At 37.5% G+C, this 24275-nt stretch overlaps 1 protein-coding gene across 2 annotated transcripts in view; it reads left to right on the top strand.

Annotated features, from left to right (window-relative positions):
* The window catches only part of LOC134527584 (calcium-binding protein E63-1), a 136080-nt gene extending 112536 nt beyond the window's left edge, over window positions 1-23544 (top strand). For both annotated transcript variants that reach the window (XM_063360398.1, XM_063360399.1), the window contains 4 exons: window positions 9283-9426; window positions 14489-14655; window positions 19229-19340; window positions 23078-23544. In XM_063360398.1, the coding sequence (XP_063216468.1) occupies window positions 9283-9426; window positions 14489-14655; window positions 19229-19340; window positions 23078-23100 (446 nt within the window). In that variant the 3' untranslated portion in view covers window positions 23101-23544. The remainder of the gene's footprint in view (window positions 1-9282; window positions 9427-14488; window positions 14656-19228; window positions 19341-23077) is intronic.
* Window positions 23545-24275: the final 731 nt, after the last annotated feature.

Below are 24275 nucleotides of genomic sequence, written 5' to 3'. Positions count from 1 at the left end.
TCATAACTTAGAACCACACAACTTATAACTATCAATACTTAGAAACAACTTAGAAACACATTACGCCGAAACACACAACTTATAAGTATAAAGTAGATATGTTTACCTTATAAACACACAAAGTTAAATCATATAGCTTGAAAATGCCTTAATTTAGAAACACTATGTCATACTACGCACCTTATAACCATCGTAACTTAGAAATACTGTACTTAGAAAAACACAACTTAGCACACGTAACTTGGAAAAACACAACGCCCAACCATACAACTTAGAATTGTCATAACTTAGAAACACGCAATTTATAACCGGCATCATTTACAAAATTCTATCATGTGAGTTTGTAAGTTGTGATTATCTGAGTTATGGCAGCAACCCGCCACACCTGATGATTGGCCGGCAGCACGCGAAGCAGTGGCGTGTGGCGGGTTGCGGAGACATCGCCACCAGGCGCGCCACGCCCCGACAAATTGCCTGCAGAAGCGGGCGCGGGGAATGGAAGCTGTTAGTTGGGTCGAACCCGCCAGCGCCGGGGCCGCGACTCTCCGCAAACAACGAGCCCTCGTTGGGAGGCAATACTCGCAGAACCTCGCTTCGAGAAACTCAGTGCCAGTCTAAGTCACAGGAGAGTAAAACAATCACACTTTCAATGATGCAGTGGTTTCAATCAAGCTCCATGTGCGAGAGGCTGGCAAGCGGGAACCTATGGTAAATTATTACAAATGGGGGACTTCTTTCCTGGAGCCAGAGTTATATAACACTTGCACCCTTGTTTCCCAACGGAAGTCTATAGGCAGAACTCTCACGCTGGTCAGCTCTGCGGTACACCACCGCTGCCACTCGGACGAAAAATAAAATTTTAAAACAAATTTTATAAATCAACTTAAGAAAATAATACCGTTAAAACTAAGATAAATGGTATTTAATGCAAACCAAAGACATTTTTTTGAAAATCTTCAAAATTGCATTTATTTAACCAACAATTGTGTGCCTATATGGCGGGGAAAATGACTCTAGAAAAACTGGATTGTGATTACGAAAGTGAATGAAGCATCACAAGTGTAATAGCCGTTGCTCGGAGACAAAGAAAGCATCAACAATTCAATAGCCGTTGCTATGGAGGCGAAGAAAGCATCATCAACAATTCAATAGCCATTGCTATAGAGATTATCGAGAAACTTAATCGAAAATCGCTAAAAAACAAAAGATTTTTTACTTAGAGATTTCAGAAGTTATACTTCTATAGCTTTACTAAAATATTGACATGAAACATTTTAAAACATAAATTGTAACACTAATTATATGTATGTACATTTTATTTTGCTTAAAAGACATAAATCAGTCTGTAAATACTTCCTACAAACAAACCTTAACCCTAGAGCCTATTCAACTTATAAAATTTAAAATTAAAATTTCATCACAAAATTCTTTTATTTTCCATGGCATCGAATATATGTAGGCTAACGATTTGTTGTGTCTTTATAGTATGATGAACACTGCGCAATCTCTGCATTTCAATGTTAACTTGGTGTTGTAATGCCAGATCCTAATGAAATTTTTATGTTGTAGTTATAACAAATTATTAAAGGATATTTGTACTATTATAGTGTTTTATTATTTTTTTTAAATTATTCTGCGTGGTGTAAATTCGGCGATATTAACAAAATCAATATATACGAACGAATAATGTGGGTCCCCCATATTTTCGAGATTCCTGAGACTTCCACAGATGGCAGCATTGTGCTACCACGTTTCCGTTCCATTTGAATTCCATTCCATTCAAGAAATGACTCTTGCCATATGTCGTATACCAAAAGCTAATATGTTTGCACATAAAAAAATCAATTTAAAAAAAGAGTGCGTATACTAATGTAAGCGCGTTACAAGTTAAACTTATTTGACGTAGTAAAAAACAAATTTTGCTTGCAAAAATTAATAGAAAAAATAATAAAAGGACTGGAGCGAGATTATAAATACGGTTGGTAAAATATAACTTTAAAAAATATTAAGTATTCAATATTAATATAAACTCGTGTATAAAATGTATTATTTAATTTAGTAAAACAATCGAGATGAATTAAATTTAATAATGAAAATAGATAAATATGCTGAATGTTTAATATTTTTATTTATTTTATTTATTAAATAATGAAATAATTTATAATGGGAATAAATTATTCATACGGGAACATAATCTCACTTACATAAATACACTTGAAAAGTTTATAAACACAATTTCTATTACTAATATTCACAAGAAATAAAGTTTTCTATTAAAATGACTAGTATTTTAATATCAATCACTAATATATAACATTTTTATATAGCCTTTTTTTTTCATCCTGTAAAAATTTTAATGCATGGGCGCGTGCATCGTAAAAATTATCACGTAATTTTTTCATAACGTGCCTAAAGAAGTTCGAAAAAATATCTCTTCGAGGTGCAAACGGACGCCCTCCCTCGGCCAATCCGCGAACCAAATGCCACGACTCCAGGCCCCGCCGTCTCTGCGCTCGCGAACTGCGGGCGCACAAACTCTCTATTTTATTGATACAGAAGATTGTAACGTATGTCTGGCCTAACACAAATTTTCCTTATAACGCTCAAATAGTCTTTCAAAACGTACTGCTTCCATAACACAAAAATTGACAATTATTGACTAAGGCCTGTTTGGCTTTGAGGTACAAAATCGTGCCTAGTGCATTAACGCTAGTGGAATTCCTTAAGCACGGGTAAGAAGTGCCATTAACGACACCCGCGACCACTTTGAAACAATTATCGCCTTGTTACAGTATTTAACACTGAGAGGGGAAAGTGCCAACAGATGGAGTGGTGATAAGTGTGCAAATACATAAACCCAGCAAGCGAGCGAGTAAAGAAGTGGCTTGGACTCGTACATTAGGATTCAGGATTCCTTGCCATCCAAAGATTTTTCTTTCGAATTTCACACTATTTTATGTGGAAGTGTGTTTAGAAGTTCTTGTTTGCACACAGAAAAGGCAAATACCGCTCACAAATTTCGTTGTTAGTCATTAATATTTTTGTTTAAACATGACAAGTTAGAGAAATCTAAGCTTAAAATAAACTTGTTTTAAACAAAAAAATATCAGAAACGTTAATGATTTAAATCCTTATGAAAAAATGAGTATATTTTTCAACACCATTTTTTGATGGTTAAAGTTCGTTTTAAAGTACGTTTTTCAAAATTCAAGCTCAAGGTCATCCACTATGGCCGCCGTGACGTCAAAATCCAAAATGGCGGTCTGCTCCCGGCTTCACAGCCTGCACCCTGGCGTAGGAGGAACCAAAATATACTGCAACACCTAGTCTGATAATTGTTCCTATCTATAAACTAGATTCGATGAAGGGGCCTCCCTAGTAAAAAAAAAAAAAAAGTTAGCGCGCTGGGCTACCGGCCAAGTGCTGCAGCTACAGGATGGGCGGAACGAAATAGCTGAGCTTCTCGCCGGGAAGGGGAAGAAGCAAGGGGAATGATGAATTGGGGGGGGGGGGTTGGAGGGGAAGGCTCTTTTGTCTTTGCATCTGCTGGAGTCCAGTTACTGGATTTATCTGCGAACAAGGTCACTGCAAGGCGGGGGACTGCCTACCGTTACATACACTCACAGGATCAAATCCTCGTATCGCCTTGTTTGCTTTTCGACAGTGTTTATTCGTTTGAAAAATAAGATTAATGTCGCGCTCCAGACTATATTAACGAAATGCAAAGAACTTTAATTCGTGTGATTTTTTTTTAAAGTTCACATACTACATAATTTAAGACAACATTCATTACAAAAAATTATGTCACCAAAAAACAACGAATGGCTCGTGATTTCAAAACGTCGAAGGCTACTTAATAAAGTTTATTAAATTACAAAAATTCTCCAACATTTTTACTTTCGAAATAATATTTAAATGATAAATGGTTTCACATACAGTCACATATTTATAAAAAATCTACCGGACCACAACAAAAATTAACTTCTTACTAATATATTGTTTTCTAAAACTGGGAATAATAAGATGAAAAATTAAATATTTTTACAAAAATTTAAAACTGCATTAATTAAACTACAAACAAAATTTTAACCTACTTTCTACCTCTGTAAAGAACGTAATGATGCCGGCAAAGAAAATGTGCGCACTGATGGCACATAGTCAACTTTGTATTCTAGGCCTCAGATCGTGTTTAATTATACTTTACGGACACGGCATTTTACTATTTTCTGGCACTTATTACATATTACCATCTGATTTAGTAGCTTATATATATTTTAATACTACTTTAATGATGTACAATATGATTGATATTTGAACATAAATAAACTCGGATCCCGTTCCGAGCTTTTATAGAGACTTTTTATGTGAGGAAATGATTTTTTAGATGTAGACTACAGTACTACAAGACCACAAGGCTTCAACTGACTACGAGACTACAAGGCTACTAGGTTACAAGTATAATAGCTTCGTAGCCTTCGTCTCGTAGCCAAGTAGCATCTAGGCCTAAGAAATCTGGAGCCAAACACTGTTGAAGCCAAAGACTGTTGGAGCCAATGACTATTGGAATCAAAAGACTTTTTGGAGCCAAATACTTTTGGAGCCATGGACTTTTGAAGCGAAAGACTGTTGGAGCCAAATACTTTTTGAAACCAAATACTGTTGGAGCCAAAGACAGTGTGAGGCATTATATCCTATCGTAAATTGTCGATCCTATCCTACAGTTGAATGTTCATGAAAATGTACGTCCTTTTCGTTAAATGTACCTACGTAGTCAAGCCTGTTTTATCGTATCCTACTGATGTAACTGTATCACAGCAAGTTGAATTTTCGTCGAGTCTTCTTCTCTTTCGATCGTGAGTGAGCATCCTGCATCCCACATAAAAAAAAGAATAATATTTACCACTACGAAAACTCGTGGCGTCATCTGTTGTTGAAAAGCAGAACTACTTGCGACAAGTTTTTTCTATGAAATAAAATAACACACGTTGCTGAATAGATCTATTGGAGCAATTGAAGCAATTAAAGCATAGAATAACTTGGAGCGATTGGAGCTTTGGAGGCATTAGAGAGGCATTTGAGCTGTTGGAGCAATTAGAGCTCTTGGGTAGTTGGAGCCAAAGACTTTTGGAGCCAAAGACTGACGGAGGCATTGAAGGGAGCAATTGGAGCACTTGGAGCTGTTAGAGCTTTGGAGCATTTGAAGCTTTGGAGCATTTGGAGCACTTGTAGCTTTTGAAGCTTTGGAGCATTTGAGGCTATCGGAGCTGTTGGAGCATTGGAGAAATTGGAGCAATTAGAGCCTACCATATATTGGCGAGATCGTATTCCTGTTGAGATCGTATTCCTGTTGAGATCGTATCACAACACATCAAATTTTCGTTCAAATATTCACACCCTGTTTGTCAAATATGTGTCCTGTGTATGTATCGCATGTTCGTTGCGTGTATTGTGTGTGTACTGTATCCAATGCGTGTAAGATGTGTACAATGTGTGTACTGTGTACAGTATGTGTACTGTGTGCGTACTGTCTGTCCAGTGTGTACTGTGTGTGTATTGTGTGTCCATTGCGTGTAATATGTGTGTTGTGTGTACTGTTTGTGCTGTGTGTGTGCTGTGCGTGTACTGTGTTTGTGCTGTGTGTATTGTGTGTATTGTGTTTTTTTTTTTTGTTGAATGTGTGTCGTTTCGTTTAATGTGTATAGTCAAATCTGTAGTAGCTCTGAATATTTACTGGTTCAAAACCTCTTGGTCTTGATAAAATATTTTTCAGGGATTCTTGGTCCTTTAGTAAGCAAAAAACATGTTTCATTGGCCTAATTGCTTGTAATTGATTTTATCGATACTTTAGGTCTGACAATTCGAAGACTTTGTCCTGACTACTTGAAATATGTTATATTAGCTATCGACGAAGAAGGTCTTGTGGTTCGGAGACGTCTGGCCTATACGTCTGACATTGTACATGAACTGGTCTCATGGTCCGAAGACACTTGGCCTATAGGTACAGCATTGTACATGAAATGGTTGTAATGTATTTCATGCATCGAAAAAAAAATAGATTTCCTTGTTAGGCTCGAGACAACATATTTAATTCGTCGGACAGGTATCTTGTCTAGAGTTGTATTTCGTAAAATGAATGATTATTAAACTCCATGAAAGGTAATGGGAAACAGGATTTAAATTTTATTTTAAGCTGTAGTTATTCTTATCACTAGTCGAGAATCAAACCAAGGACGGAAATCTATCGAGACAATAATTAAATTTATTAGTGTTTTTTTTATGAATTTGGGAATTTTTTCCGATTTTCTATGCAAATAAATACAAATATCGGCGTACTGTAGGCTGGTAGATGAGGATCTTAAGCCGTTTAGGGATATAAAACCTGATTTATTAAATAAATATTTTTTGTAAAAAATATTTTTTTTTGCATTGTTTAAGTATCGAACGAAGGGTGGATATTGGTCGAATAAATCATTATATGGAGTGTTTTTTTATGAATCTTGGAATGAAAATGGCAGACGTAACGTCATACTAGCTGGCGATGTATACCTTTGGTATTAGTGATAGGAGATTCGTCTGTCGATTACTTCTATGGAGGAAGGATCTGTCGTCACTTTCTATTTTGCACTCACCGGGTTCGAACCGTGGACTCCGAAATCCATGACTAAGTGCGTCTTTCATTAAAATTTTATTAATTAAATTTTTTATTAAGTTTAATATATTTTTCCTAATTTTTTGGATAATAATTACGGATTTTCAATATGGTGGCCATGATGTCATAATCCTAGATGGCAAAAGGATTTAAATTTAAATTTTTATTAATACATTTTTATTAAAATTTTAAAATTTTCCCCGATTTTCTATCATAAAAAATACGCATTTTCAAGATGTCAAGATTCTAGCCAATTATCCAGCCGCATAACAGGCTAGTCACTGAGCACAACCTCTGAGAGTTACGTAATAAATCACAACAACGAGTCACTTCATAGTGGTGCACAGTAAATTAAATAGATAATCAAACGAATGAAGCCCAGAATAGCCCCAGGGAACGACAGTATTCAAGCTATGTTTCTCAAACAATTTCCTGATGAAACACTGGAATACTTATCGGTCTGTATCAATGCCATACTAAAGCTGCATTGCTTCCCCACCCATTGGAAATAATCTAATGTAATTGTGTTCTACAAATCAGGAAAAGACAAAACAGTTCCGCAAAAGTACAGGCCCATCAGCCTACTCATCACACTTTCGAAAATCGCCGAGTGTATACCACTACACTGACTCAATAGTCACATATGCGAACATAATATTCTTCCTAACATTTCTGTTTTCGTAGCATCAACACAACAGCAGAACAGCTAGTTTACATATTTGAGGATGCAACAAGCGCCTTCAAATTCCGGGTTTAGGTAGTGGCTGCATTCCTAGATTTAGAAAAAGCATTTTATAGAGTTTTTCAATGCGTACCTAATATATAAACTTTACCAAGCAGTTTTTCCTGACTTTTATATAAAGCTAATTGAATCATGCATAGCTGACAGAACACTATTATCCACAGAAGTCTCTGAATCCAACCTAAAACCAGTCAGTGCAGGGAGCCACAATGCAGCATATTCGTCCCTGTGCTATTTAATATTTATGTCAGCGATGTGCCTAAACCAGCGCACGGCCTTGTAAAACTGGGCCTCTATGCTGACGACACAGTCCTGTACAGTAGGTCACATAACTTACAATTAGCCACCAACCAACTGCAAACATCGTTAACTGAAATGCAGCAGTGGTGTGCTGCATGACGAGTAAAAATAAACACAACCAAATAAGACGCCGTAGTGCTTATTCGTAAGAACCTCCCACCAGCCGAGCACAGGCCGCAATTAGCTCTATTTTCTGAACAAATCTCTCAAAAATACATCGCGAAATACTTCGGTGTTATAATTGATTCAAAACTACTGTGGCGTTCCCAAATAGACTAAGCGAGGACAGGCACACAGCAGAATGTGTGCAGTCTACCCAGTAATGAGCCGGCGTGTCGGCAGTGCAGTTCAAAACGGGCTGCTGCTCTACGAAACCCTAATTCAACCAGTTATTACTTACGCTGGCCCCTGTAAGGGTCACTGCAGTCAAAATACGCCAAGTTAAACTGCAGTGAATTCGAAATATATGCAGAAATACAAACGTCCTTAAATGGTTCTTACGCAACGACCTTCCTAGCGCAACATGGTTGGCCGAGCCCTCGGTCAATCACAACGCCCATCCCTGGCGTTTTGGACAGGAGAGTACACACGACCCTCTTCTTTAACATTGTGTTGGGCAGTACATGCACATTATTAACAAAAATTATCCAGGCACACTTAAAAATGTGTGCAGGTAATTCACAACATTAAGCTATGATTAAGCTCGTGCAACATCGTAACTCACAAATGAGTAGAAGTTGAGACTAGGACTCCACGATGAAGGACTGCCTACTGGCTACAGTTAAACCTGCTACTCTATCTCATCCTGAGAGTGACCCGACGCAATATCTCGCTGCAGGTAATTTTTTAATTAATTAACTCGTAGCTCCAGAAACATAGATGCTGGGGCCAGGGTTATGCAATGAAGGGTTTGATAATTTCGCTAACTGCCAACAGCCTTTCACTAGTGAAAGGTCACTTCTGGAGTGAGACCCGATGCGCAACTTCGCAATTTATTAACATAATTATCTTAATACAAGTATTAATAATATGTGCTTAACGCTGTCTTCCTTTCCACAGTTTTAAGCACACGTGCTGACTGGTAGCCATAGGCTATGAGCGAAGTCTCTCACCGCCAGGGGCGTATGCGCCACTGTTACCAAACACCAAAAAACACCAATGCAGACCATAAGGTCCAAGCTCCCGATACGAGCATAGTTGAAACTTTCTGCCCCGACCAACCTCTCTTCCAGACCATCCTTCTTGTCCTGTATTGACCCTGCTTGCTTAACACTTACAATAGATTAACCCACACGATTGAGCCCAGGGTTTCTCCTGTATCTATGCAGGTTTTACCTATGACCAACTTTACTATTTAGAGTCTTCTTTTAAGATAGTGGATTTAGTAATGACATCAATCCAAAAGTTAAAGCACATGATGCATACTACAAATCTGAATGACTTAAACCCAGCATGATTAGGTGTATAGGCTTCGACCTGAGATGCACTAACCCAGGCCCTTTCCAAAAAATAGACTTAGTTTTTAGTAAGGTTTTAGTCGAGAGGTGGGAGGTGACTTGACAGGGAACTGGGACCTACCCGCTGGTTGCAGATCTGCGCACGGCATTCTGCCTGCTGGACCGGGACCGTGATGGGCGGGTGAACGCCAGCGAGCTGCAGTTCATGCTGCGCAACATGGGCATCCGTGTGAGGGACGAGCTGCTGCAGGAGCTGCTGAGTGATGCCAGCCACTCGGGTGAGCGTCTACTCCAGCCTGATCTCACCCCACTCTGCTGCAGGCTGGGTGTCTGTATGGAGAGCCTCAGGCGTGTGTCAGTGACCAGTTGTTTCAACGTGGCCCAACTGTGATGTCAGCATTGGGATCATGTAAGGCCACATGCAGAAAAACCCATAAGGGGGATTAGGCCTCGCCATCTTGCAATTTCAAATAGTTTGATACCATGTGCAATAAAGCTTCTGTGTTAAATCTTTTGGTTTGACATGGCATAGGACTTAACTTTGGCTACTTGTTGATGCCAACAATTGTAAAATCGTGTGATTATAGTCAACCACATGAAATAATAAGTTATTTCCACAGGATGCTTGCAGACTTCAGCCTTTTAGTAAATATGTGGTTTTAACCAAATATAGAAGGTCTGGGAGATATGATTTATGCCTTGGCATGCCAAATATTAAGATAAATAGTTAAAAATTATAATTATAGAAAATAACAGATCCTAATCTGCCTTAAATGGGTACCAGGAGGGGGCTGGCCCGACATGAACTCATCCATTAGGTAAGATAGAACTTGGCCTCACCCAGGTGGCACCCACAGATACAAAATTCTACGGTGTTCTGTAGAAAGGTAAGTGGGTTCTACACCCGACAATTAGATTGGAAGGACTTGAGATTCAACCATAGTGATTTAACTGATGTTAACTCCAACAGATGAATCATAAACAGCATGGCAAGAAACTAGCAATCTTCCAGGTGTACCCTTTGGGTAACAGGTACTAGGATACAATATCTGGATGCATTAAAACACCAGCGGCTAAGTTACCAGAAACATGTTGTCACAGGGATGCACATGTCATTAGTCTGTTGTCCCAAGCTTGCACAGGTCTCCCCCAAATGTCCATTCTTCCCATATTGTTGCATAATAGTTACTGCTTAGTGGTCACGTGCATTTTTTAACAGGTCTGTTCTATACCCCAGCCTCAAATTCATATCTAATTTTCAGTACTATCCCAAAATTAAACACAGATAGCTTAACTGTACCTACCTAGCACTTATATTGTTGGACTACATTTAGGCATGTGCTAGTGTTGAAGAGCTGCTCTTATACCTTCTTAGAGGCTCTAGAACAGTTTAATCTTAGGTGAAGAAATTTTGAAGAATACTGTGTATACTCAACCTCAATTTTTTCTTTCCTTAATTTTTTTCATTAATTACAAAACCTTCAAAGTCAGATTTAATATTTTAAGTTAACGAATAAATTTTCCCTGCAGTATTATTAGAATATGCAGACTTCTAAATAATAAACCGGCCTACTATAGTATGACTTCGCCCCAAGTGCTCCTCCCAGTCGCTTAGACCGTTGTTGCACATTACCACCTCTTTGCCCCGATGGCACCACCAGTGCGCGTGTGGGGAGTGAGGTGAGTGTGGGCAGAGATAATCTTGCGAGCCGGATTATCGTGTAGCGCCAGTATCGCGCCGGCCATCAAAGACGACAGATCGCAAGTCACGCAGCTGCCGCAGGAGCAGCATAGTGAGTGTTGCTGCGGACAGCAGAGTCGTTGGACGCGATGGAGGCGCATGCTCGCGGACGCTCGCGGACAGACGCCTCGGCCGACGCGGGACGCAACCACGGCGTGAAACTTCTCAGGTTCGTCATCTCGTTCCACGACGAGAACCTGCGGTACTCTCTGAGGCAGTGACACACAGCGGGACAATGACACACCTGCGCTAGGCTTGATCCCCCAGGCCACGAAGCTCGAACCCCTCTACCACCCATCTGAGCAGCCGGGACTTCAACCACCACAAACGGGATCAGCCCCAGCGACATCGAGTATAATATATGTTTTATTGATTGATGTGATAGACAACTTTGGGATGACATGAATTATATTATCATGTGCCTCTGAAAACTTAAGGGTATGGTTTACACTTGTAACTCTCCCTTCCACCACCACTTTTTAATGTTACAGCACCATTGATGATGCTCCCATACTTGCACAAATTGTTTTAAAATATTTGTATATGCCCCTCGTGCCCTAAAATTATATTATTTTATTTTAATAAAAAAAAGGCCTAGGAAGCAGCTGAGAAAATTATAAAAAAAATTACAAGTATTACCAGAGGTGGCACGAGGTGGTGAACAAGACAATTTTATACTCCCTGCACACAAGCAACTTGGGAGCTATTGGATCGTTTAAATAGATAAAGGTAAATGAAGAATAAATAAACACTACATAAGTAGATTGGTTTATAGGTTCCCTGTTTTATTTATAAAGGTGAATTAAATCTTTTTGTTTTGGTTTCACAATAACATGCTTTCACAATATATTAAAGTTATTAAAGGGGGCCGGCCCGATATTATTAAAACATGTTATACTATACTGTTAACAACACAAAATGACATTTTATAGCAGGTTAGGCTCGTCCACTCATTACTGTAACAATTTCACATATTATTACTTGATAAGTTCTCTATGGCACGCTCGCTGGTATTTATTAAGGCAAGTTCTTTCGTTGGTTGTAGGGAGAAGTTATATTTTGGATATCACCTGGGGCTTCAAGTTGGACATCTGGCCGGGAGGAAGTTCTTCTTAGAGAGAAATGAAGCTGGAGGTCCTGGACAACATGATGGGTACAATTTCGGCGCCCAAATGTTGGACCCTGTCTGAAACACAAGTCAATTCCAAACGAATCAGACCTGCTTCCAGACAGTCAAACACAGTCGGCGCGAAAAGGCCAACAAACGGGAATTCGGGGAGGAAAAATAGACCGAAGTAACTCACCAAGCAGGGTGTAACCCCTGGGCTCAGGAAATGTCTCGCGCCGACATCAGAAAGGCGCGGACCGAGAATTGCGCGGATGATGCGGCCGAAATCATAATTTAGTAAGATAAAAAAAATTTAATAAACTTTAAATTAAAACATGACTTGTTTTCTAATCACTACTACTGACTGGCTACTACTGAATTTTGAAGCAGGGATCACATCCCTTAACACAGCTGACTACATTCCTTATTCGACCGAGTTCGTCGTTGCCGCGAAAAAGCCTCTTACCAGAGGTGATGCCGAGATGATGCAGTAAGTAGCCGAAGTCAGAGTACTAAGTGCCGCAGTGGCGGACAAAACTCCTAATTAAAATGGGCGGTCGGCCCTAGGGAAAAATAGGGGGAAGTTTTGGCTCTGGACCGAACACTTCCGGAGGTGACCGAGTGGTCGTAGCCACGACTTCAGTTGCTTGCGCCGAAGGGCGACTGCTGCGGTCTCTACCGGCAGGCACAGAAAGCAACATACAATCGACTTTTACAGGACGCGAGGAGGAAGAATAGGGCCTTATGGCGTAGCTGGTGCTGCACTCTGTCGGCCTAAAGGGGACAGAAAGGGGAGGTTAACAAGATCGCCACTAGGTGGCGGGGGCGTCAGCTCCACTCGCGGGCGACAAAAGAAGAAGTTACTGTTTCTGCCGCTAGATGTCGTGGGTGGTCCATCTTTGCATATATTTTTTCAAATCGTCCTTGAAATCGGCCACCGCCTGGCAGGTTCACATCAGGTCAATAATCCTGGGCTAAATTCTGAGAATCGTGGGCAGCTGTGGGGGGTGAGGGGGTACAAAAAATGCAACTGTGCTGGGAACAGGGGTCCACGGGATCCTCGTTCGTGCCGAGACTCGCTAGTCTCAGCGGGTCTCTAAGAAATAGAGCTTGCAGGCCAGAAGCTGCTCTATGTGATTTTAGTCATGCAGGAAAATAATGTTACAGGCCGGGAACGTGACTGTAAGCGGGAGAAATGTCATATGGGCTGCCAACATCTACATTAGACTAGCAAAATATCAGATTGGTCCCTGAGAAAAGGTGCCTCGGTCCACTGGCACAAAGTTTAACTACGTAGAGTACATCAGACTAACAAAGTGTGGATCACCCTTTTGTAACCAAATTATATAGAAAATAAAATTTCCAAAAATAATTTAAAATTATAATAACAATTAAAAAAAGTGCCGAAATACCTAATTTCTGGCACAATTTTAATTCCATTACTTACAGATGTGGTGTTGTTCCCAGAATACGTTAACCACTGCACTTTGTTCTAAGACCTACAGTAAACTTTGTTCTGATCTCATAATCACCTTGACTAGAGTCAACTTTGCTCCGCTGGCTAAAACCTGAGCTAAAATCAATGTATTTCCCTTGTAGATGCACTAGTTGCATTAAGTGCTTAATCCAGACTTTCTATAACCAATTTATGCTGGTATTAGTTCAGAAGCTTCTGATGATAGATAAACAAATATATTTTACTGATAATCAGCCTCTGTAGTATGAAAAACACTATGAAAATCACTTTTAAATCAGCATATCTATATTATTAAAATAATCTGTAGGGTTCAGTTTATTTATTCTTACCAAACATAAAACTATATTGTATTGATGTATGGGTAAGGTCCATGTTAAGGAGGAGTCTGTATGCACTTCAGACTTAAGCCTGTAATATAATCATGTGGGTTTTAACCATGCAGAAAATAAAGCATGCATTACATGATTTGTTCGGGAATTGAGCAGACATGGCAGCGATTGATGCCACGACTAGCTCACATATTTTAGTTCTAGACTACATAGGTGAGTCCGAGGCGAAACCTTCATAGACACAGGAGAAAACTCTGGGCTCAGTTGTGCGAGGTAAACATATGGCATGTGATTAACCCCGAAGAGGCACGTGTTAAATGCACAGTAAAACATCGGTGCTTAATATTACTGCGATACGGCTATTGATAGCCGGGACATTTGTCAATGCCCACGAAAACCTGCAATCTACTTTATGTTGTTTTATGCTAAAAGATTCTTTAAAGTGAAAGTGCTCCTGAATCGACATGCTTTCTCTACTTATTCAAAATAAGCTATGATCATGCTGAGGTTTTTCACCCTGAAATGAAAGTAGTATCGTATCGTCATGTTTTCTCTACTTACTATAAATAAGTTTTGCTTATGCTAAGTTATGTCACGCTAAAATGAAAATGTTCATGAATTGTTATGTTTAGCTACTTATTAAAAATCAGCGCGGCTCATGCTGTGAGTGCGTGTGGTCGTGCAGGGAGCGGGCTGGTGGACGAAGCGGAGTTCCTGCAATGGGTGGGACGCATTCAGGCGCTTACCCAGGACCCGGGCCAATCGACCGCAGACACCAGCGATGACGTCGCCCAGGACCTGGTGGCCGCCTTCCGCGTCTTTGACCGTGACTGCAACGGCTACATCACCAAGGTGTGGCCGCGGTCTGACGCCCGAGTCTAGTCGTCTGCTTACCAGGCATCGTCGGCTTGTTTTTTATTCTACAAGATGTCCATTAATGAATGTTCCGGTTTTAATGAAATATTAAAACAGTTTAATTTAGACCATTAAAAAAAATCATACATCAAATTGAAGTTCAACTAACTTCGATTCTTTTACAAATGTTCACTATATGCACCTTTAGTTACACGGCACACATCCAACCTAAAGTTAAATTCTTCCCACACTTTTGTTAACAAGTCCGGAGTAATGGAAACAATGGCCTCTTCGATTCTGTCTCAACTCTGGCAAACCATTAGGTAGCGATAGAACATAGACGATCTTTTATAAAGCCCACCAAAAAAATCTCATGGCGTTATGTCAGGTGAAGGTGGAGGCCAGCGAAAAAGAGCACTGTCGTCTCGACCATTACGACCAATACAACGGTCAGGAACTTTGACGATCAACCGCTCTCGTGAAAAGAAATTCCAATGGGGGTGAGGCTTCATTCTGTTGCCAAATAAAGTTTGTTCACCCTCTGATAATTGGGGACAGAGCCATTCTTTCGTGATGCAAGCAAGAAAATAACAAAGCAGAATTTGCGCTTATCTAACACTGTTTGAGTTACTCTTTAATTGTGACCTTGAAACAACACTTGCAGTTTATTCTGTTAAATTTTATGACTGTGGTACTCTTTGTGGATATACCTATTTTCTGAAACATTTTCACGCGGCAAAGTAAAGGCGTGCCGCCTAGGCTACCACTTACCCACACAAATAATTACGAAGTTTGGAAAAAAATTAAAACCTATACAACCAAGCTCAAATAAAAAAATTAACTGCCAAGAATATTAAAATTAATTTCAAAGACTGCAGCATGACACGAACTATCTAATCTAATTATTTTCAAGTTAAAAAAAAAATGTTATTTGTAAGATACTAAACATAATTATATGTATTACAAATATAATAGTTTAAGATGAAAAAAATATATATACCTATTACAGAAATTTGCGTATTTATAAAAGAAAAAAAATTAAAATACGCTTAGCAACTATAATAAACAAAAGATATAACGATCATTTAAATAAATTCTTCAAACACATTCCCGCGTCATACGTTTAGTTTGGTTATGGCATTTCAGTGCCGTCACCATTCTCTCACCAGACGTAATGGCCAACCTCGGCAGCGCAGGAGGAAGTACTCCAGTTCTCGGTGCGGGGGTTCTGAGTTCGGTTCTCGAGTTAGGGCATTGGTCATAGAAACAAATGCCCATATCTATCGAACTGAAGGCCTTATAGTGGTATGTTTGAATTGCTGCTAGTGAAAATTACCCATGGACGAAACAGTTATGAAAAAAGGTTTAGAGATTCTTGCCGGTGAGTCAAAGTCCTGGGGTGGGGATATATATCTCTTAAAACATTTTTTCCAGGTCCAGGTCTGGCTGTTATATTGTTTATTAGTCTCCATATTGCAGAACGCAATGGAGAACCACAGCAGTTTCACTTCGCATGGTTCTCCCGTGTCCACACCGTTTCCAACACCCTCTGACCTCCGAACTGATAAATGCATCATTATATATATATATATATATATATATATATATATATATATATATATATTATTTTACTTAGGACAAACCAAAGTTAAAATTTCTTTGCAGTAACGGAACTTGATCCTTTGAACCACGCCCAAAATGTGCAACCACGCATTTTACCACTAAGTAACCTTGAACCAGTATAATGTTTGATGTTTTAATATTATATTGGCTGCCTTCAGTGTTTGTTAATTTAAAAATAACTACCCGGCCATATTGTGGAGCCAAGTGGTCACCCATATAAATACTAACAACGCTAATCGATGGTTGATTATGGTATCATGTTGCTGCTATTAGTATCACTGAGCCACATAAAATTATCGTTTCAGTATTTAAAAATGAGAGTGACAAAAGTATAATGACCGCTTTCTGACATGTTCTTGATGTTTCAATTATTTCTTCTTGTGATTATTAAAGTTTACAAAATGTATTCCAGCAAAGTTTTGCTATCATATGGATGTATTTGGCAAACCGACACGCTAAATACTTCCACCGATGTTCACGTTAGCGGATATATACAGGTTAATGCCGCCACTCGCAGATGGCTACTTGGACGGCTCGTAGGCTAATGCGCATGCGCTTTATAGACTTCATCATGTTAAACTTCCGTTCTCGGTGCACGCGCAGATCGAAGTATCCGTTGCATGCTTACATTTCATCCCAAAACGCCTAAAGAAGTATAACTTCAAAAAGTGGCTAAATGCGTGGTGTATTGTAGGGTTCTAAAATAGGGAAATAATATTTTTAATACTTTATTATACAATTTATTATTGCATTCTAAACATTAAAAATCTTATCAACTTGCTAAACAAATAACTAGGTTCTAATAACATAATTTTATTAATTTTTAAATATTTATAAAGCAAATATATACATATAAAATTAACGTTATAGTCATCGTGCTGCATTTTTTTGTGACAAAAGTGATGTAAACATTTTTTATGATTTTTGTAACTGTTAATTTCAACATAGTTCAGTGTATTCCGTCAAAAATAAATATAACCTCAAACTTAAGTGATAAGTACCACTTTCTTTTTTAATAACTCATGAACACCATATGTCACACTCGAATAAATGAACCTTGTTACTCGTGTAATTTAATAATTTTAAACATTAAACTTTTTAGCGATTTTTGTAGCATTTTTCTGTTGTCTGAAATTTGATATTCTAACATTTGAACAAGGCTTGTTTTTGTAGTTATAAAATCTTATATTGTGACCCATCATGCCAGTTTTGTTTGGTAACTTGAAATTTCCCCCGGTAACTTTTTGTTATACATAGTTGGTATCTTGCTGGTTTGCATTAGCTGGGTAATTTTCTTTCCCGGTTTTTCCATATGATTTGAACGTTTATTTGACTTTATCATTTGTCATTTAATATTTATTTTTCAGTATTAATTTAAAAATTTTATTATGTCTATTATTAGTTCGTATTTTAATTTTGGTCAGTTTGTAACCGACTTCAGTTAGTCTTTAATGTTTTTGGACGACATTTGCGTTTTCTCCGAGAGGTTTGAAGAGTGCGCGTGGGAAAGGTGTTGCAATAATTAAGGGAGGCCGGGTTCACCGTGAATACCCGGAAAAAAAATCGTGTGGTTTCAGTCGGAAATAAAATTTCTAGGGTACTTGGGAAACTTACTAATTGATACAGGAAAAATCATTCCCATTGTTAACTTATCTTCCCCCAATAAGGTGAAGGTTGTGATAAGGTTCCTGGAAATGATTGGGTATTTTAGTCGTTTTATCCCAGGGTATGCGGAATTTTGCGGTAACCTTTGACTTAATAATATATATGATACAGTAAATTTCAGTTTCGCTGAAAAATATTAATGGCTTAGGGAACCAAATTTGTACCCACAACCCTCCCAAATATTAATATTTGGACCACAATAAACGGGGTTAGAAGCTCGGACTAAAGATACCGAGTCTTGTCTTCAGCGCACGAGGCAAACACTGGCTTAAGTTTCCATCAAAAATGTCGATATCAGATGTCGTAAACATTGGATGCATGCGTTTGTTTACAAATACTGGAATGATTCGTAAAATGTAGTAATATTATAGAAGGAATTATATTTGTCAGAAGTGAAATATCAAACACTAACTCCAATGAAACGTGGATAAAAAAGTCATATAAGAAAACGCATTGTGTACGCTACCACTGTATTTTATTTATGTGTTTAAAGGCTTTGTTTCACTGTCTAATTTATCTTCCAAAATATTCCAATTAAGTTGGTAAAACAATGTTGGGGGTTTATTTAGACACCGAAAACGTCACTATAAGAGCCATGCTTGTTTTAAAAGTTGGGTGCCTAGAGTTTACATCAATTCTTTTGTATACCTCAAAATAGAATTTACATTTAAATTTTGAACAGTCCAACTTTATTTGATGGGAAAAATTTAAAGCCACATTGCGTATAATTTAACGCCCTAATTTTGATGTACAATATGTTTGGAGGTGAAAATTTAACACTATAATAAGGCCTTAGGTCCTGTTTTGTAAAATACTCAATAACGAAAAGATGCACGTTTCAAAAATTTCAGCATACAAAATTTTCAGTACCGGTTTATAAACTACGCAAGGTGCAATAACGCAACGCCAGTATTGTTTAACTTTCAACTTTCTTGCTTTTTCGATAGCCATGTTTTAGGAGCAGTGTTCATAAAACTTTTAAAGACGTTTTGAGCATAAAAAAAACGATGTTTTTTGTTATTACATTCATAATGTACACACTTGTTAAACGTTCACACGGTAAAAGAAAATAACACTCTTAAAACAAATTATGGACAACCTGAATTGTTAAAAGAAGCCCCGGAGCAGAAATATTCTTCTTCTGTTTGGAAAGTTTTAAGTGGTGGCGACTTGCGTGCTGAATAAACGACTGCGATGTTATTGCGCTGTTGCGTGTTTGCGATCCTCGAACCCTGGCCCATAGAGCAGGGGTGTCCGCCTGGCAAGCATGTTGTTGTCCCAGGACGAGCTGAAGACTGCCATGGACATGATCGGCGAGCCGGTGACGGAGCTGCAGCTGAACGAGATGCTGGCCATCGCCGACATCGACAAGGACGGCAGGATCAACTACGAAGGTACCAGTCGGCACTGTCGTGTCGCCAACCCACACAACCCCCCCTCCTCCTCCTCCTCCCAACCCCCGCCAAGGCCGCGAGGGACGAGAACAGGGATGGAACGCGGTGTCAGCGAGAACGAACCAACACAAACATGACCGTGCTCACGATATCCACTCAATTCTTTCTTACGCTTTTAAAATTTTCACCTTAAATCAAAGAAATACGTTGTTTACAAACTATACAGGGACGTTCGTAAACTCACGGACACCTACGTTAATTAACACGTACTTTGCTTTCAATGTGAAATCACAAGAATAGCATTGGAGTGTTAACAAAACCTTAAAAAACTAAAATCTAGAGAAGAAAAAAAAACACTATCCGTCCTTCCACTAGCATGTTTATATTGTTTAAAACGGAACACGGAACCTGGAATTCGGAACATGACTTTTAGACTATTTTAGTGACCGAATTTTAACAAAATTTCAAAAAATGTAACTGTAGTCAATACTTTTTGCATTATTACCTGGCGAAGTTAAATTTTTAAAATTTTTGTGCAGTATGGATAAAGTGACACAAATGTAATAAAAAAACTGAAATTGTGTTTGAGGGCAATGCTAGTGGCTACCGCGTGGTGTGTTTCAAATGTCTTTCAGAAAAAAATATTTTTTATAACATTTTATAATCATAAATTTTCTGAGGATTTTATAAGGTTAGCTAAAGTTAATTTTTTTGGAAAGAAATTAAACTACGTCACATAGTAATCAGGAAAATTGATTTTACACCTAAAAATTTCCACCTTTAAATTCCATTTCATTCTCCTTATCCATACAGCACAAAAACGTTAAAAATGCAACTTTGCCAGACAATCATGCAAAAAGTATGAAATATATCAATATATTATAGCCTACATATAGCGATATATATTTTCATTTTGTGAAAGTTCAACCACTCAAAAAGTCGGTAAGTTTAACCTGTGGAACGTAAATATAAAATAATGACCTGGAACGTGACATACACAATTAAGGCTTGGTCTTACACGCCATGTTGGTTGTGTATTTTTCTGGACATTCCTGTTATTGAAGAAATATACCCGTAAACTTAAGGAACTCTAAAGTCTTTGGTTTAAAGCATTTTGGAAACATCAATATTTATAAATCTACAAATGATGTCATAAAAATAAAATGAAAATTCTATTACAAAACATTTAGTTTAAAACTATTACCAAGACCTATACGACGACATACTTTTTTTTATGCAATGATTGAAATAAAAATTTGCCTTTGTGTTTAAAAACACTTTTAATAAACACGTATGGTATGATTAATCCATTTACAAACAATTTTCCATTGTTAAATATTGAATGAAATTAAAATCATAAGTAAAAACACAAATTTGAAGAAACATAATAATTTACGCTACTACCGCTTTAACCAGGACTGCTATCTCCTATTTGAAGTCTGTCAGATATTTCAGAGTGTAAAACAATGCGATGCATACGTTTCGTGTCAATACCCAAGTTGTTTGTTTATGCTTGCGACTGGCAACATCCGATACGTTTCTGAATGTACAGCTTATACTAAGTTTATTTTCTCAAAATAAAATAAAATTCATGTTGTCATTTTCTCATGAACATTGTCACTGGTATATACTGAATTATTAACATAAAAATCAAAACTTTGAATACTATATTTAAAATGTATTTTCAGAATTTACGTTAAGCCAACAGCATAGTCTATATGTGTATATCTCAAATTGGACAGTTCTAAAAAAATACATTTATACGTAACAAATTGCCACGTTTGGACTGTTAACAATAATTTTAAACAACTACACGTGGTTCGTGGTTATATTTCCATTAAAAAAATAATATATGTGTTGCTGCTTTCCAAGTGTATAACACAGGTAATACTTTTGAGAACCTTCAAGTTTAAAACTTGTTAGGCCTACATGACTCAGATGTAAACTAAGTTTTTGAAGTTATACTTCTAATGCGACTTCCAACAAGGTTGCGTTAAACTTTTAACGCAACCATGGAGGGGGTATGAAAGCACTGTCTGTTTGTACGCGGTGTTCTACAAAACTACTATACGAATTTTATTGGGGTTTTCAAGTTAACTTGAGCGTAGCAGAGAAAGAAATATAAGCTTTATATCATCAAAATCGGCTCAAGGAAAGAAAAGAAATCTTAATTTTATAACATACAATATAATCATTATAAGAAGCCATCAAGTTTTGCTATTTAAGGAACTAAGTAGAGAGTAAGAAAAAAATAAAGATCCTGACAGTTTGTAGTGTTGCCATATTTGTTTCAATTTTCAATACCCTTTTTGTATATTACAATTTAAATTGCAGAAAAAATCATGTTTCATAGACACATAAATAGTGAGTGTGTGTCATTTCTCTATGTCCACGAGGTCTCGCCGCGTCAATTTTCTCCTTGGGGCGAACCCGTCCGCTTGATTAAATAAACAGCTTTTATCGTTGAATGATTTCATTATTTATTTCATGAAAATCTGCTCTCATAAAAAAGTTAGTTTTATAGACATTCAATAGGTCTCTCTCTCTCTCTCTCTCTCTCTCCGAAAATCAATCTATGAATCGTTAGAAATTTATTTCCTTTATTTTTTTAGTTTGATTTGATACAAAATGATTTCACTAAAAATCAATTTCTACCCCTTCCTATTTTCACTTCCACATTACGAAGTTTCACTTCTTCCGCGCGGAGGGACTCCACGCACTATTTTTGCATGCAATTAAAAACTATTTTTTAATTATGCCAAAGAAGAATAACTTCTCACGCGCGTACCTAAGTACACGCACCCATTTTTATTTTATTTTAATGGTGTTGTTAAGGTTATATAGTTTTTAAATTAGTTTTTAAAGGGAAACTTCTTTGGGTGCGAAGAAAGTAAAATTTCAAGACCGAATTTCATTGCAACGTTTTCGTGAAATATTGTTGTGAAACTTTTCTGAAGCGAAAAGAACAGAGAATATGTACATGGCCAAAGACATATAAAGAGACCATTATTTTATATGCGTTGCTGGCCTCGTTTTCTTTCTTCTCTTTGTGCGATAATTCATCTCCCGCCCAAAAAAAACAATACAAAAGAGAGAGAGAGAGACAGATTAGGGAAATATACAGATGGAGCATAAGATCCTATTCTTGATGAGAGGGGTTAAGCCAAAAGAAGAGGAGGATTTCTGTACTACACGTACCAATATGGCGGCCGTTTGTTTACAAATGTATCAGCTGTACCCGTATTGGAGGTTAAATTGGAGAAAAATGTCAACCCATATCATTTCATTTGTATTATGAATATTCGTTTTGGACATTTTATATAAACATATTAAAGAGTCATATTTTTATCTAACATTCTTCCGAAAAGCCTAACTAAAGTCGTTAATAAAAGCAGATATGAACAGCTTTTCTTAATGGTGTATTTCGACAGTGAGTAATATTTATTGTTAATTAATCATTATTCATTGATCAATAATTATTGATATCCTGAGGAGGTATTTTGAAATAAAACTTTCAGTGGTTAATTTTTATTTAGAAAATTGTATTCTTCCACTACCAAGTTTCTCTTTCTCTGCCATTTTATCCCTTACTGTATAATTTCGAGTCGAGGATTGAATTGCAAAAGAAGTTTTACATCTATCTCGTGTATTATACGCGCTCATTTTTAACTTGTGTTTGTGCTTAATATGTGGATGCCATTTACAATTATTACATGTTTTATTTTTTTACATTTCAGAATTCGCCAGACTCCTATCGTAACGCCAGCATTGTACTGATATTGCTGAATAGTCGATGTAAATATCACAGTATCATGTACAGTACTCATAGCAAGTGTAAACTTAATGAGTTCGTGGAAATTAAGATATAGACTGTGTGCTCACTGTGTACAACGCTACTATGTTTTCTAAAGATTTTACATCTTTTTGTTACCAACATTGGACCTAATATATTTTTGATGAGTTTGTTACTGTTTGCTACAAGTGTAATTACAAAAGACAAATACGTGTCTTTATACAGCCTTAAAACTGGTGATATGTGCAGTTAGTAAAAAGTAAGGTTCGGTAAAAGTTTATTTTTAAGAATTGTATAATGTAAAACTGCAATGCAGGCATTTGTTGTGATTCATTGTTAAGTTTAATTTTTTTACAATTTGTTTGTGGATATACACGTGTATCGTACTAATTAATAAATGTTTCAAACAAACATGTGTGTACTGTTAATTTTAAAAAGTGTTTTTATTTTATATAAATGTTTGTAGTACACGTTGCTTCAGGTAAGATTTATCCTTTACTGTCATCACCAATCTGTGTTTCGTAATGAAACTACTAGCTGACAGCGTGATTTTCGCCGACGATAGCCAGACGTCCGATGACGCCGGTATCAGATCAACCGCCGAATCTCCGCTGCTGGTCACCAGGAGTGCTCGAGTTATGGGCACCGTATAATAATTTTGAAGTGTCCAACATTTTGGATTAATCTACCATTTACATCTAGGACAACCGCTGTTACAAATCCGACAATCTGTGTAAATCTACGTACTAAAACCCCAGCATGACAGGTCTTTCTCCAGGTTTCCTGCAAGCAAAACTCCGCTGGTGATGATCGCAAAGATAAAGTCTGCAACGTTTTATTTGGTGCTGATTCATATGTAACTTAAATGACAAATCGCAAGGTATTCTATAATACTAAATATCCAATGAGCTACAGGTTGTGATGCTGTCATAACACTACTTATAAGTTTTGTTTCAAAGAAACACGGGAATTTATCGTCCATTTGATCACAATTAAGGTGATAACTTCAAACAAATGTATGTTGAATTATTTCAAAGTATTTACATACTGTAGAAAATTTACGATCGCTTCCTTTAGAGAAGACTGATAAATTTGAATAATGATCATTTAAAACCATGAGGAATCACCAGCAAGACACCCTA

The sequence above is a fragment of the Bacillus rossius genome, chromosome 1, assembly GCF_032445375.1.
Source record: "Bacillus rossius redtenbacheri isolate Brsri chromosome 1, Brsri_v3, whole genome shotgun sequence".
Classification (NCBI taxonomy): Eukaryota; Metazoa; Arthropoda; class Insecta; order Phasmatodea; family Bacillidae; genus Bacillus; species Bacillus rossius.
The sequence above is the reverse complement of the archived record's forward strand: the minus strand, read 5'-3'. Positions and strand labels throughout refer to the sequence as shown.